The 13,296-nt window shown below is 61.0% G+C and overlaps 1 protein-coding gene across 3 annotated transcripts in view; it reads left to right on the top strand.

The window, feature by feature from the left end:
- Window positions 1-3: 3 nt before the first annotated feature.
- Window positions 4-13,296, top strand: part of ARHGEF4 (Rho guanine nucleotide exchange factor 4) — a 32,281-nt gene continuing 18,988 nt past the window's right edge. For all 3 annotated transcript variants that reach the window (XM_053665474.1, XM_053665476.1, XM_053665475.1), the window contains exons 1-2: window positions 4-2,305; window positions 7,948-8,074. In XM_053665474.1, coding sequence (XP_053521449.1) covers window positions 68-2,305; window positions 7,948-8,074 — 2,365 coding nt within the window. In that variant the 5' untranslated portion in view covers window positions 4-67. The remainder of the gene's footprint in view (window positions 2,306-7,947; window positions 8,075-13,296) is intronic.

Genomic DNA, 13,296 nt, shown 5'->3' with positions numbered 1-13,296 from the left:
GAGGGCTTCCTGTCGGCGGGATCGGTGCAGGCCCGGCGCTCGGAGCTGTAGGGGGGGCTCTCGGGAAATGTTCTCTGAGGGTCCCTGGCCGGACAACCAGCTGGGCCAGGCTTCTCGGCCCTGCCCACTCCCCCCAGTCCCTGCTGCAGTCTCTGGGAGCCCGGGTTCACAGGAAGTGCCACCACCCGCCAAGCGCAAGTCCGAACGCAGCCTGGAAAGCAGGCCGGGGGAAGCCCCGGGCGCTGGCCCTGCCCCAGACTCTGCCGGGAAACAGAAGCACCTCGAGGCCGCGGCCGCGGAGGCAGGAGACCAAGCCGGGGATGACACATCCGAGTGTGTTCTCACCGAGAAGAGCAAGCCGCCTGCGGGGCCCAGGTCCCCACGTCATCCTGGTGACAGCCGGTCGCGGGTGTGCAGGATAGAAGGGACCAGGTGCTCCAGGGGGAGCGGTCAGGCAGACGCTCGGAAGGCCGCCCCGAAATCCAGGGCAACGCACTCTTCCCGGGAGGTAGAAGATGCCGTTGGTCTGGACCCCAAATGCAGGGACAAGGCCTTGCAGGGCTTTTCAGAAATAACCTCAACAGCCGCATCTCCCTGCAGCTGTAGGTACCCGGGGTGGGTCCAGGGGCCAGAGGAGGCCGCCCCGCCCTTGGCCCGGGCCCTGGCGCTGGAGCCCAGGGTGGACACACCTTCCCGGGGCAGGTGCGGGCTCATCATCATCGCTGTGGAGCACAAAGGGCTTCAGGCCACCCGTAGGGGAGCGGGTCTGCTTCCAGAAACTCGGTCCTGTGAGTTCCTGGGGGAAAGACCAAGACCCCGCGGAGGTGCCGGAGCTGCGCCTTGGGAGCCTCCCGGGGCTGGGGCACCGCACACTTGCGGCCCTGAGCCCCAGCGGCCAGCAGGCCGCACCCCGGGAGGTGAGGACGAGACTCCTGCGCACGTGGCCCGCACTGTGCGAGGCGGGGAAGAGACCTGCTCCCAGGGGTCCGCAGGGGGCGTGCTGAGTCCCGAGGGGCCTGTGGAGGACAAACCGCCGGAGAAGGGCCGGAGCTCTGGCACCGGGGCAGACGTGGGGGCTGCCGCTCTGGTGCCCAGCCCCCTGCCAGAGGACGCACGAGGGGGGGCGTGGGCGGACCCGCTGGGCAGCGGGGACCCGGAGGGCGGCAATGCTCTGACCTCGTCCCCACGGACCTGCCCGCTCCGCCAGGCCTCCCAGGAGCCGGAGCCACTGCAGCCGGGTGCAGGCGCCCCGGGCGCGGAGGGCGACCTGGGGGGCTGCAGAGAGAGGCCGACCCCAGTGGTCGGTGAGCCGGGGGCGTGGGGCCGGGAGCCGACGCCCCTGCACCACGTGCACGTGCTCGGGGACACTCAGATCGTCCCACACGGCCCGGGCGAGGGGGCTGCGGAGACACCCAGGAGCCCAGGAAGCAGAGGGCTGTCCTCAGGGAGCCGCGACGCCGAGACGCCCAGAACCCCAGAGAAAAGCGTCTGGGCGAGGCTGGCCGTAGCCCACAAGACCTTTGCAAGTTTCTTTGAGTCCAAAGTTGCAGACAAACAGAACGCGGATGGAAGTGTCCCAGGTTCCCCCCAGGGCCCGAAGGGTCGGAGCAGGCGGCTGCAGAGCTCCTGGCGGGCCCTTCTTAAAAGCGAGGCCGCAGGAGGCCCCCAACAGCCCTCCTTAGTGAGTCCCGGTCCAGGCCCCGAAATCCTGACGCCGCTCCCGCCTGCCCCAGGGACTCAGGGCCACTGTGAGGAGCGGCCAGAGGACGAGGGGAGGCTTGCCGTTGGGGACCACGGAGCACCCCCGGCTTCCCCCAGCAGTTTGGTCTGTGCAGAGAGCAGGAGGAAAAGCGAACCCACTATACCCTGTGCAAGCCCCCCAGACGGGGGTCAGTACCTACACGCAGGCGTCTTTGATGAAAAGTCCTGGCTGATGTCACCCACGAGCCCTGGTGCCCAGCAGCCCCGGGTCATCCTCACTGTCCCCTCTGCCTCCGTCTGCTGCCTGGCCTATGGAAACCTGGGCGCGCCCAGCAAGCCCTTGGGCCCCAAGCCCCAGCGGGCAGACCTCCGCTCTCCTGGCAGGGGCAGTGCCCGGTCCATGGTTTTCCTCGGAAGCTGCAGCGAGGCGGACGGCAGCCCAGGGGCCCCCGAGAGGCCCAGGACCCGCCAGGCCGGCAGGAGCCACCTCCGTTCTCAGCAGATGCTGGACCGAGAGGACCGGAAAGAGGAGAGCTGGGACAGAGGCCGGCGTCATGGTTCTCTGGGCACAGTGTGCTGGCCCAGGGACCTTCCCCGGAGGGAGGTGAGTTAACAGGGACCCCCAGCAACCCCTCTGTTTACCTCGGGAGGGGGCCCCAGGGCCCTGTTGCTAGGTGAGGTAGGAGGAGATGGCCCAGCTGCACGCCCCGCGGCCCCCACCTTCATCAACAGGGGGTGCGACCAGACTCTTGGACTTTGCAAACCAGCTAGCGGGAGCTGGCAGTTCATTGTAATTCTAATATCTACGTGTTTTGCCGGGGCCTGGCTGGGCCGCAAAGCCCAGGAGACTCACCTTGGAGGTACCCGGGCTCCCTCTGGTGGCGGCTCCCGAGAAAGCAGGCTGTGGCTGTCCGCGTCTGCCCGGAACTCAGGCCACGGCGCACCGTCTCCCCCGCAGGGCGCTTTTAAGGAGCAGGCGCTGTTTTATCCCAGTTCCCTAAAACAGTCGTTTTAATATAGCATTGCATTTTCTATAAACAAATTTATATATCACTTCACATGGTTACGGTCATGCCGTCTATAGAGGCTTTCATTTTCTATGACTTTGCATCCTGTCGTTTTTCTTTTTTCTTAAATATTTTATTTATTTATTTTTGGAGAGAGGGGAAGCGAGGGAGAGAGGAAAACATTAATGTGTGATTGCCTCTCGCGCGCCCCCTACTGGGAACTGGCCCGCAACCCAGGCCTGTGCCCTGACTGGGAATTGAACTGGCGACACTTTGGGTGGCAGGTGGGCGCTGAATCCCCTGAGCCACACCAGCCAGGGCGGCTGTCTGGGTTACTCTGATGTATGTAGCCTAATTTCTGAGTAGGTAGGGACTTCCTGAATACCACTCTATTACTGATTTCTAGTTCAATTTATGATCAGGAAAGCACACTTTGAAGGCTTCCAATCCTTTTACTTGTGTTATTGTTATTATTGCTCTTCTCCTCATCACGGACCACGTGGTCTCCCCTGGGGAGCAGCCCGCGTGCCCCTGAAAACAACGCGTGTCCTGCCGTCAGGGGACGCTGGGTGGACGGTTCTACAAAGGTCCGCTAACCCCACTGGGTTGAGGGGGTCGTTCAGGTCGCGTGTTGTTTTCTCGCTTCATTTCTGTTGCTTTGTTCCATTGGTTGCTGCCATAGAAGTGTTGAAGTATCCAAGCTTAGCTGCGGACTTTCCATTTCTCCATTAAATTGTATCCGTTTTTGCTCCCTACAGTGTATTTTGAAGGTCTGTGGGGAGGTGCATACACTTGTTTTCTCTTCCTGGTGAATTCACCATCTTGTTGTTTAATGTCCTTTGGGGTCTTGGTGATTTTCCTTCCTCTGAAGTCTGTTTCATCTGATGTCAATACAACCATTTGAGGTCTTTTTTTAAATTAGAATTTGTGTGGCATATGTTTTTCCATCCTTCTACTTTCTACCTACTTTTATTATTACTTTGAAAGTGGGTTTCTCACGACAGCATATTGTGAGGTTTCTTTTTCTCATTAACCCATTTGAAAATCTTTCAGCGATGTGTTCTGAGTTTTTAAATCCAGTGTCATTATTGACGTGTTTGGATTTAGATCTATCGTGTTCTCTATTTGCTCCTCTGATTTCATTGTGCTGTTGCCTTTTAATGTTTTCTTTTAAACTATTTGGACATTTTTTTAGTTTTGCATTTTAACTTTTCTACTGAGTGTAAAGTGTACGTCTTTGTTTTTTTAAAAATAGTCATTCCGGGAATTACAATGCATCCTTAACTCTACACAGCCGGCGTAGAATGACTATTTTGTGACTTCGAATGGAATGTAGAAACTTCGCCACGTTCCCCCTGTAGGCTACAGCGGTCATATGTCATGTACACACATCAGAGCTTGTACACACGGGCACACACGCTCCATCAGACAGCACGCTGATCTGAGCTTCTAACTGTCAAACATATTTCAAAGAACTTGGAGCGGAAGAAGAATCTGTTAGATTTACCCCCATCTTTATTCTGTTGCTCTTACTTCCGTCTGCTGGCTGTGAATTCTCTTACTTTTCTCCTTGTAAGAGTGTCTTTCACCTCCTTTCCTCAAATTTTTTTTTTCTTTTTGGCTGGATATAGAATTCTGGGTGGACAGCCGGTTTGGCATTTAAAAACTATTGCCCCACTTCTTTCCGGGCTCCACGAAAAATCTGTAGTCGTCTGAACATTTTTTCCTTAGAAATAGTCTGTCGTTGATTCCGGCTGCTTTGGGATCTTTCCATTGCCTCCAGTTCCCAGTAGTTTCAGGAAACTAAGTGTCCGTTTCCTCGGGTCTGCAGGTTCAACGTTTGCTGAGCCTCTTGCGTCTGTCATGCAGGTTAGTGTTTTTCGCCACATTTGGGACAAAGACTAACCTGCAGTTTCAGAAATTCCTCCTCGCCGCTGCCCGGCGGCTGCGGCTGCTCTCCTTCCGGGAGCCCGTGGGCGGGGCCGGAACCTGCACCGCCGCCCCGCAGTCTCCGGAAGGTTGATCGTTTCCCATCAGCTTTCCCCCCGGTTTTCAGGCTGGATCATTTCTGTCGACCTGTTTATTGACTCTTTCCTCTCCCATCCCACTGTGTAAGCTGTGCCAGTGAATACGCTTTTACTTTCTTACGGCACAGCGATTCGGTATTTGTGCAGGTCACGAAGTGATCGCCACAGTATGTTCGGTCATCCCCGACACCACACACACTTAACAGAACGTTTTTTCTTGTGATGAGAACTTTTTTAATTAAAAATTTTTATAGAGAGGAGAGGGGAGAGAGAAAGAGGAGGGAGAGAAACATCAATGTGCAAGAGCTACATCAATTTGTTGACTCTCGCACGCCCTCTACTGGAGACCTGGCCCAAAACCCTGACTGGGAGTTGAACCCATGACCCTTTGGTTTGCAGGCTGGCGCTCAATCCACTGAGCCACAGCAACCAGGGCTGATGAGAACTTTTAACATCTAGTCTCACTTGATCTTCGCCAAAAGGCCAAGAAGCAATTTAACATCTATTCTCTTAGTGACTTCCAAATACACAGCACGCGGCAGAACTAGGCTTACAGGTGTGAGTGGGGGCAACCGAGTCGACACTTGTATTTGTGTGGATTAATTGCTCTGTTCTTTTCCATAAAAACGACCGTAAACTGCCGCTGCCCACCCGTCGGTGAGGGTGTGGGTGTGGGTGTGGGTGGGGGTGGGCAACGGCAGTTTACAGCTGTGAGTCTGCGGAACACGGGGCGTGTTTCTCTGAGTGAACAAAGCTGAGTTAACAGTCAGCACCCGCACCTCTGCTTCCCTGGGAGTGGCTGTGGGCCTGGGCTTGCCCACCCACACACGGCAGACACCCGGCCGAACACGGCACCCGGGACGTCTTTTCTGTAGCTGCAGTTTGTACCTTTGGACCCCTTCACCCATGTCGCCCACCCCCATCCCCCACCTCCTGCGGCCCCCGGGGCTCTTCTCTACACCCATGAGCTTGGCTCTTTCTTCGGTTTTAGATTCCAAATATGAACGACATTCTGTGATGTTTCTCTTTCTCTGACTTATTTCACTTAGCACGATGTCCTCAAGGTCCAGCCAGGTCAATTTTTCGTCTGAGCTGGTTTTCAGCTCTAATATTTCCATCTCGTTCTTTGTTGAATCTATTTCCCTGTTATTGTTCATTACCATGTTTTGCCATGTATAATGCACTCTGTTTGCTTAAGTTTTGGAGAGGAAAACAAGGATGTGCGTTATACATGAACATAATGATTACATACCAGGGAGAGTAACAGTCCCGTGTCTAATGCACAAAAAATGTGGGTGCACATTATACACAGCAAAATATGGTATTTTCAGGAGTGTTCGCCCTTGCTTCTTAAGGCACGATTACCTGAGCTGCTCCTAAATCTTTTAGAATTCCAACCACTGGAGACTGTCGATTGTTTCTGCCCTTGCAGGCCGTTGAGATTTTCATAGTTCTCTGTATAGCAAGGGATTTGGGATTGTATCTGGACATTTTGAACGTTATATTATGAGACCCTAGGCCTTGTTTCATTCCAGTGGAGAACAGTGATTATCGAGTTCTCCGGGCGGCCGACCAGCTGCAGCCTCAGGAGCCGTGATTCCCGGGTCAGCTTAGTGCTCAGTGCTGTTTGGACGAGGAGGGTCACCAGGGGCCAAGCGGGGACTGTCAGACACTACCCTGTTGTTCCGTCCCGAAGGACTTCATTTGGGTCAGATCCGCCCAGGCACGGTTTTGGGACAAGCCCAGGGGTTCCTAAACAACACGGCGGGGTCCTTTTCCTCGCCCCTCCCTCCGCGTCCCTCCACGCGCTCAGCCTTCCAGCAGCCCCCCTCTTCCAGGCCCGCCTGCTGTGGAGCTGCGCCTCCGGAGCCCAGGGGCAGGCGGACAGAGCGAGGAAAGGCAATAAATAGGAGCTGTGCTCTGCCCGTGGGCCCGCAGTTCCTCTGGTCCCGACGGACCCCCCCCAGGGTTTCGGCCCCGCCCTGCCATGCTTTGGTGGCGTGCGAGGGAGCCTGGGGGGGGGGGGAGGTTACAGCCACGTGGAGGTTTCCCTTCCATTTGCTCAAAACCTCAAGGGCCCCCCTTCCCTCTCCTCAGGCCGGAGACAGCCTCCTTTTGTCCACACCCAGGTTCGAGCTGCTGCTGAGTTTGGGCCAGAGGGCACCACGGGGTGGGTGGCACGTGAAATTCGGCTTCCTCCCCCGTGGGCCTGCCACCGTGGACTCTCGGAGTCCTCAGGCAAGGGACCGACGCACACGTGCAGTCTGGGGCACGAGGCGCGTCCCGGCGGAGCAGCGGGGACAGGGTCACGCGGCTTCTCCCCCCTCGTCTATTTCTGTTCCCAGAAGTCCCCACGTGAATTTTCTCAGCACCATTTGCTTCATCGTGTGAGGGACACAAAGGAAAGGGAGGGGAGCACACTACAATTTTTAAGTTAATACAGTAACTTTTTATTTTTATTACTTTAAAGATGCATGTATTGATTTTTAGAGAGAGGGGAAGGGAGGGAGGAAGAAAAGGAGAGAAACATCCCAGTGTGGTTGCCTCTCGTGCGCCCCCTACTGGGGACCTGGCCTGCAACCCAGGCGTGTGCCCTGACCGTGAATCGAACCAGTGACCTTTTGGTGTGCAGGCCTGCACTCAACCCACTGAGCCGCGCCAGCCAGGGCCACAATAGCCTTTTAGAGCAGACCACGCTGGGAGGGGCCGAGTTCACCTGGGGACTGTGAGGTGCTAAGGGAAAACTATCTCTTGCTTTCCCCAGACCCCACACAACCCTGGTCCTCACTATCTCATAATTGTGAGGTGGCAGAGGCGTCCGGAGTTGAGAGAGTTCTCACTGAACACCCCAAAAAGAAGACGCTGCAGCCGAAACTGGCAGTTTTGCTTTGGGCGGAAAGTCCGGCTGTGTGGCCGCCAGCTGGGGCAGAGTTACGGGTCCGGGACCTTCCCCACAGTCCTCCCTCATGTCGCTCAGTAACGGCAGCCTGCTGGGGCCCGGCTGCCACGTTTGGGCGTCCGGCTTGGAGACGGCCGAGTTCAGAAGCAGCCTGTCCTTCGCCCCCATGGATTTCGTAGTGAACGTGGCAACTCCCAGAGCCGTTCACATTCGGCCCTGGGCCCTGCTCAGCGCAGACGCCGGAACAGTCGGAAATGTGGCAATGATGTGTCGTCTCTTTCACTGACTCTCGGTCCCTTCCCTCCTCTCCCAGTGCTGGAGGAAGATGACCGCTGCCTCTCCGGGGCCTCTGAGTCCCCCTAGAAGAAGCCGCCCCTTCTCCCAGAGTGCCCCGACAGGACTGAACCGCCTGGGCCGGCCCGAGCGCCCACCTGACCCCGGTGAGTCCCGTGCCCCCTCCCTGCCCGGTCACACGCTGCCGCCGTGGCCCCGAGGACAGGAAGTGAGAGAGGCTGTGGGCTAACACTGTCTCCCTACTGGCGGAGAAGTAGCTTGAAGGTGAGAGAGGGAAAACACTGTCTGTCGTCCCTTCAGCTCGGAAGGGCTCCCCACCACTCAGAGGAAGGGAACTCTTGGCCTAGGGAATATTCCATCGCTGAGCCCCCAACCTGCCTCCGTTCACTTAGTGTGAGCAGAACTACTGACCGGCCCTTGGGCCTCGTTACGGGACGGAGCTCGAGGAAGTAACCACTGCGAGTTGTCTCTAATCTCGTCCGGGGACTTGGGGGCTTTTCCTTCGGAAGGCCGCCTCTTCCTGGAGGTTTACAGCTGCCTGCAGAGCCCCTCTCCCGAAACTGCGGCCAAAAGCAGCCTGTGAGGTCTTGGCGCCTGAAAGGGTCTTGTGCCAGAAGGAAACGGGCCCCAGAGACCACCAGGGCGGCGCCGCGGGGCGCACTAGCCCAGGAGGGGCCGGGCGCGCTGACGATGCCCGCGGCCTCCGGGGAAGGGCAGACGGGTGCCAGGCCCTGAAGGGGTGCAGATGAGGTCGGGGCAACCTTATTGCCGAAAAGCATCCTGCTGGCTTGGGAGAGAGGTGGACTCCGGTGTTCGAGAAGGACAGAAAGCCTCGGACAGGCCTGCAAAAACGAAACAGCTCTACCAAATAGGTGCTTTCTCCAGACTCGGGGAGTACAGACCTGACTCGCACTCAGGACTCTCCGGAGCTCGGTCTGCTGGGACTGAAGTCCCGTAGGGAGCCAGGGCCGTTGGCAAAAGGTGCCTGCGAGGGTCGCTGTCCATCCCTGGGGCACGTGGGCATCTGGAGCTCCAGGTGGGACTCTGTTCTGGGGCGCCGGCCACTCAGCTCTGGGGACCAACGTGTGCTCAGGCCGCGCTGGGCGGCGGACTTTTATTTTTTCTCAGATTTGTCTGTGGCCTTAAATTTGCAGCAGGCAAAGTTCCGAAGAGGTGTGTTTGGCAACCGCCAAAAGAGTCTTTCAAGAAAAGCAGGATTCTTAACACAAGCGTGACGTTAAGTCACATAATTCCATGGAGGCTCCCAGGAGGGGCAGCCGTCCCCACGGCGGTGTGAGGAGATGCGCGTCCCTTTGCCACATCAGAACTCAGATGGGGACACTGCGGTCCCCTGCAGGACAGGCTCCCCAGACCTGTGCACCGGGGGAGGGCCTGCAGGGTGCAGATGGCTGGGCTGCCCCGTGCCCATCGGTCGGCATCACCTTATGCTGGCACAGAGCTGTGCCCTGCGCAGCGGTGTTTGCCCACTACCGTCCCAGCCTGACCCCCAGGGGTGGGGGAGGAATTAATATACTCACAGCGGAGATAACAGAACCCTCAGGGATGGGGTGGGGGGGACACCTAGACATCCACGGAGACGCAGGTTGCGTGTGGCTCCGAGGTGCGAGCCCACGTGGCCGAGGGGAGGAGACAGGCTGTAAGAACCGGGCCCCAAAGCAGGGAAGAGCAGACAGCGCCCGCCTTTCCGGGAGCCGCCCTCCCCCAGGTGTCTGTGCTGTGCACGTGGCCCTCACCGCAGGGCTCCCGAGGGCTCGGTGGGGGGCCCAGCGCCCTGGTCAGTTCATGGTCCCACCCCCCTCGCACATCCCTCCTCTGCGTGAGCCCGCATCCCCCTGGTTTTCGCCTTCCAGGTTTTGCGTTTCTTACAAGCACCTCTATCTAGATTTTCAGGTCGCCTGCAGGCACACAAACTTTTAGAACCCGCAGGACACTGGAGTGTCGGGGGCGGGGGGCGGAGGAGACGGCGGCTCCCTTTCCTGTCCCCAGATTCGCAAACCCTGGCTCTGGGTTCCTTTGCGCCGCCTGCCACCGGACTTTTCCCGACACTTTCTAAAGTCGTTTGGCGGGGACGGAGCTGCTCCTTCGAGCGGCCTCTTACTCACAGCGCGGCCCTTGGCCGGGTGCCCGGGGCGGACACGTTCCTGCGGGGGCTGCCGCAGGGAGGCCGCTGCCCGGTGTCTCCCGCGCCCCGCACGCGCGCGCCGGCCGAGCGCGCTCCCTGTCCCTGGGGCTGCGCTGGGCCGCCCGCCCCGGTCCCGACCCTGGGCCACCCGCGGCCTTCCCGCCTGACCAGGCAGGGCGCGCCGCCCGCCGCGTCAGAGCTGTATCCACAGGAATAAAAGCGCGGGCCCGCCAGCTCCACTCACCACCGTGGCCTTGGGATGACTGCGTGTCCCCCGCGAGGAGGACCCTGCGTTGCCCCACGCGTGCGAACGCCGGCGGCGGGGCGCCCACGCACGAGGACCCGCGCCCGCCCCGCCGCTCCGGGTCTGCGTGCGCGCCTGCGTGAGCGCGTGCCGACCGGTCTGCGCGGCCTCCGCCGCCGCCGCCGCTCAGCGCCCCGGGGCGGCCGGGAGCAGGCGGGCAGCCGGTGAGCGTGCGGGTAGGTGCGGGGCCTCGCCCGCAGAGTCCGAGCGGCGGCGGGGGAGCCTCCTGTGCGGAGCCCCACGATGTCCGCGAGCCCGGAGCGGCGGCCGCGCGGCGGGGACGCAGCCGAGGGCAGAGCCGAGGGCGCCGAGGGGCCACCAGCGCGCCCCTCGCCCTCCGATGGCGCTGAGGATGCGGGTGCGGGCGCGGGCCCCGGCTCGCTGGCTCCATCGCCCGGCAGCCCCGCCACCGTCGCCGCCGCGTCCCCCGCGCCCTGGCCCGCGGCCCAGCCTCCCGCAAGCCTGTGGCTGGAGCTCGAGCCCCCGTGCGGGAGGGCGCAGCAGTGCCCGAGCGAGTCCAGCGGGCAGACGAGCGGCGACCTGGGCACCAGCAGCAGCAGCGGCGGCGGCAGCAGCGCCGGGCTGTCCCCGGCCTCCGACTCCGACAGCAGCGGCGTCGTGTGCGGCGGCCGCGGGGGCCTGCGCGGCGCGCGGTCGCGCTCCTGGAGCCTGGAGAGCCTGCGCTCGGCCGCCGCGGGTAAGGGCGCCGCCCGCGCGCCTCGGCCCCTCTCCCTTCCCGGCCGTCTCCCCTTTTCTGCTTCTCCCCTTCCTTTGCTCCTGCGATGCTTTTTCCTGCGTTTCTTCGGATTCCCCACCATCACCTGCCACCGCCCGGGCCCTCCCTCCGCCCACTGCCACGGGTGGCTCCCCGTTCCCGCCGCGTTGCTCTTACGCACCGCCGGGCAGCCTGCGGGTGGCAGGGCGCCTCCTCCCCTGGGAAGCGGGGTGTTTGGGACTCGGTGCGGTCGCCCGCTGCTCCTGACTGTTGCGCGCGCCTGGCTTCCTGGGCTGCAGCCGCGTGACCCCTGTAAAACGGGGGGTGGGGGGTGGGTGGACGCTCGCTGGCCGGGAGGGGACCGGATTCAGGGTGTCTGCGGCCCCCGGCCCAGAGCAGGCGCTTGTCCGGGACCCTATCAAACAAGCAGCGCACCTTCCCCGGGGTGGGATCGCCACGGTGTCCCCGCGGGGCCTTGCGCTTCGCCCAGGGCTCCCCTTTCTGCCAGGAGGGCCGAGCTCTGCGCACACGTGGAGAAACCTGGATCTTAAATATTAATTAAGCAAAGGAGGCCCAGAGGGGTTTCAGGACGGGTGCCCCTGATGAGTTGCTGCACGGATTCTTTATATTTTACTTCTTGGAAACACTCCACAGGTTCGTTTTGAGCCCCTACAGCGGAAGCTGTAAAGGGAAGCGGCAGCTGCTGGCAGTGGCGGGGGGCGAGTGGTGCCCCGTTACGCTCCCGCGGGGCGTGGGGGCGCGTCTGCGACCGTCTCGGAGCCCCACGAGGCGGTGGAGTGGGGCCGGCGCAGCGGGGAGGGGGCATGCAGACTGGGGGTTCAGCACCCGGCCCCCCGCCCACGCTACATGGGGCCCTGTCAGGAAGAGTACAGTGAAGGGCCCCTGCGTGGGTCCCGCCAGCGCCGCGGACGGTGGACACGGCGTCTGGACTTCGCGCGGTGAAGGACCTGCCCGAGGCGCCCGCCCGCCCGGTCCCCAAACCCACGCAGGGACGCGGAGGTGAACGCGAGGCTGCGGGAAGCTCCTCCAGAGAAGGGTTTCTGAGAATCGCGCGCTCGCCCCGTCCCACTTCCCCCGAGAACGCGCCTTCCCCGTCTTCCCCTCCTCGCGGGGGACGGGGGGCTAGAGTAGAGCCCCCTCCGTTTCAGAACTTCGGCGAGAACCGAGAGAGGACGCGGAAGCGCGCCGCTTTGCCTTCAGCAAACTGGGGGACGACCCTTCCTCCCCTTGCCCACGTGGCTTTCCTGCCCGGGCCACAGTCGCCCGCCCGGGAGGCTTACCTGCTCCACGCGGCAGCAGCCGCCGGGTGGGGAGGGGGGCCGTGCGCCCCCATTGCTTCCTTCTGCCCAGGGCAGGGGTAAGGCGGATGGAGAAGGCCAGACTTGGGATTTTAGGCAATCCTGAGATCCAAGGACACCCAGGCCGGCCGGGGCAGAGGCAGTCTGGGTGGGATTTAGAGGTAACCGCCCGAAGGCCCGGGGTGCGCGGACCGGGGGTGAGGTAGACGCTGAGGCCCCGAGGCCGCCTCTTGCGCTCAGACCCGGGCCTCGTGGAAAGCACGTGAGGTTGGGAGCTGAGGGGAGACCCAGAGCACCTGGGCCCGGGGTTGCGGAGCGAGGAGGCAGCGTCCCACCTGTGCCGGGCCGGTCCCTCTCCAACCTCAGGGGCGGGGGGGGGGGGGGGGAGGAATTCCAAATCGCCCTTCACCCTCCGCCATTGCCCCCACGCCCACCGGTCACCAGCAGCGTGTAGTATCCTCAGTGCGAGCAGTCCCTGGAAGCAGGGTGGTCCAGAAGCCCTCTCTCCGCTGGTTTCCGCTGGAGAACTAAGCCCTGAGGTCCTGGCCGCCGCAATATGGACACTGTTCTAGAAGGGGACTGTCGTGGCTACTTGCCATGCTTGGGAGTGACGGAGAGAATAGGCACTCAAGGAATTCTCTTTGGGCCCCGGCTGGTGCGGCTCAGTGGACTGAGTGCTGGCCTGAGAACCAAAGGGTCACCAGTTTGATTCCCAGTCAGGGCACATGCCTGTGTTGCCTGCCAGGTCCCCAGTAGGGGGCACAAGAGGCAGCCACACATGGATGTTTCTCTCCCTCTCTTTCTCCCTCCTGTCTCTAAAAATAAGTAAAATCTTTGGGTTTGTTGTTCAGAGGAGGAGATGTGGTTGGAAAGGCTGCCGTGGGCAG

The sequence above is a fragment of the Artibeus jamaicensis genome, unplaced genomic scaffold (assembly GCF_021234435.1).
Source record: "Artibeus jamaicensis isolate MK-2021 breed Jamaican fruit bat unplaced genomic scaffold, CSHL_Jam_final contig_415, whole genome shotgun sequence".
In the NCBI taxonomy this organism is placed as follows: domain Eukaryota; kingdom Metazoa; phylum Chordata; class Mammalia; order Chiroptera; family Phyllostomidae; genus Artibeus; species Artibeus jamaicensis.
The sequence above is the reverse complement of the archived record's forward strand: the minus strand, read 5'-3'. Positions and strand labels throughout refer to the sequence as shown.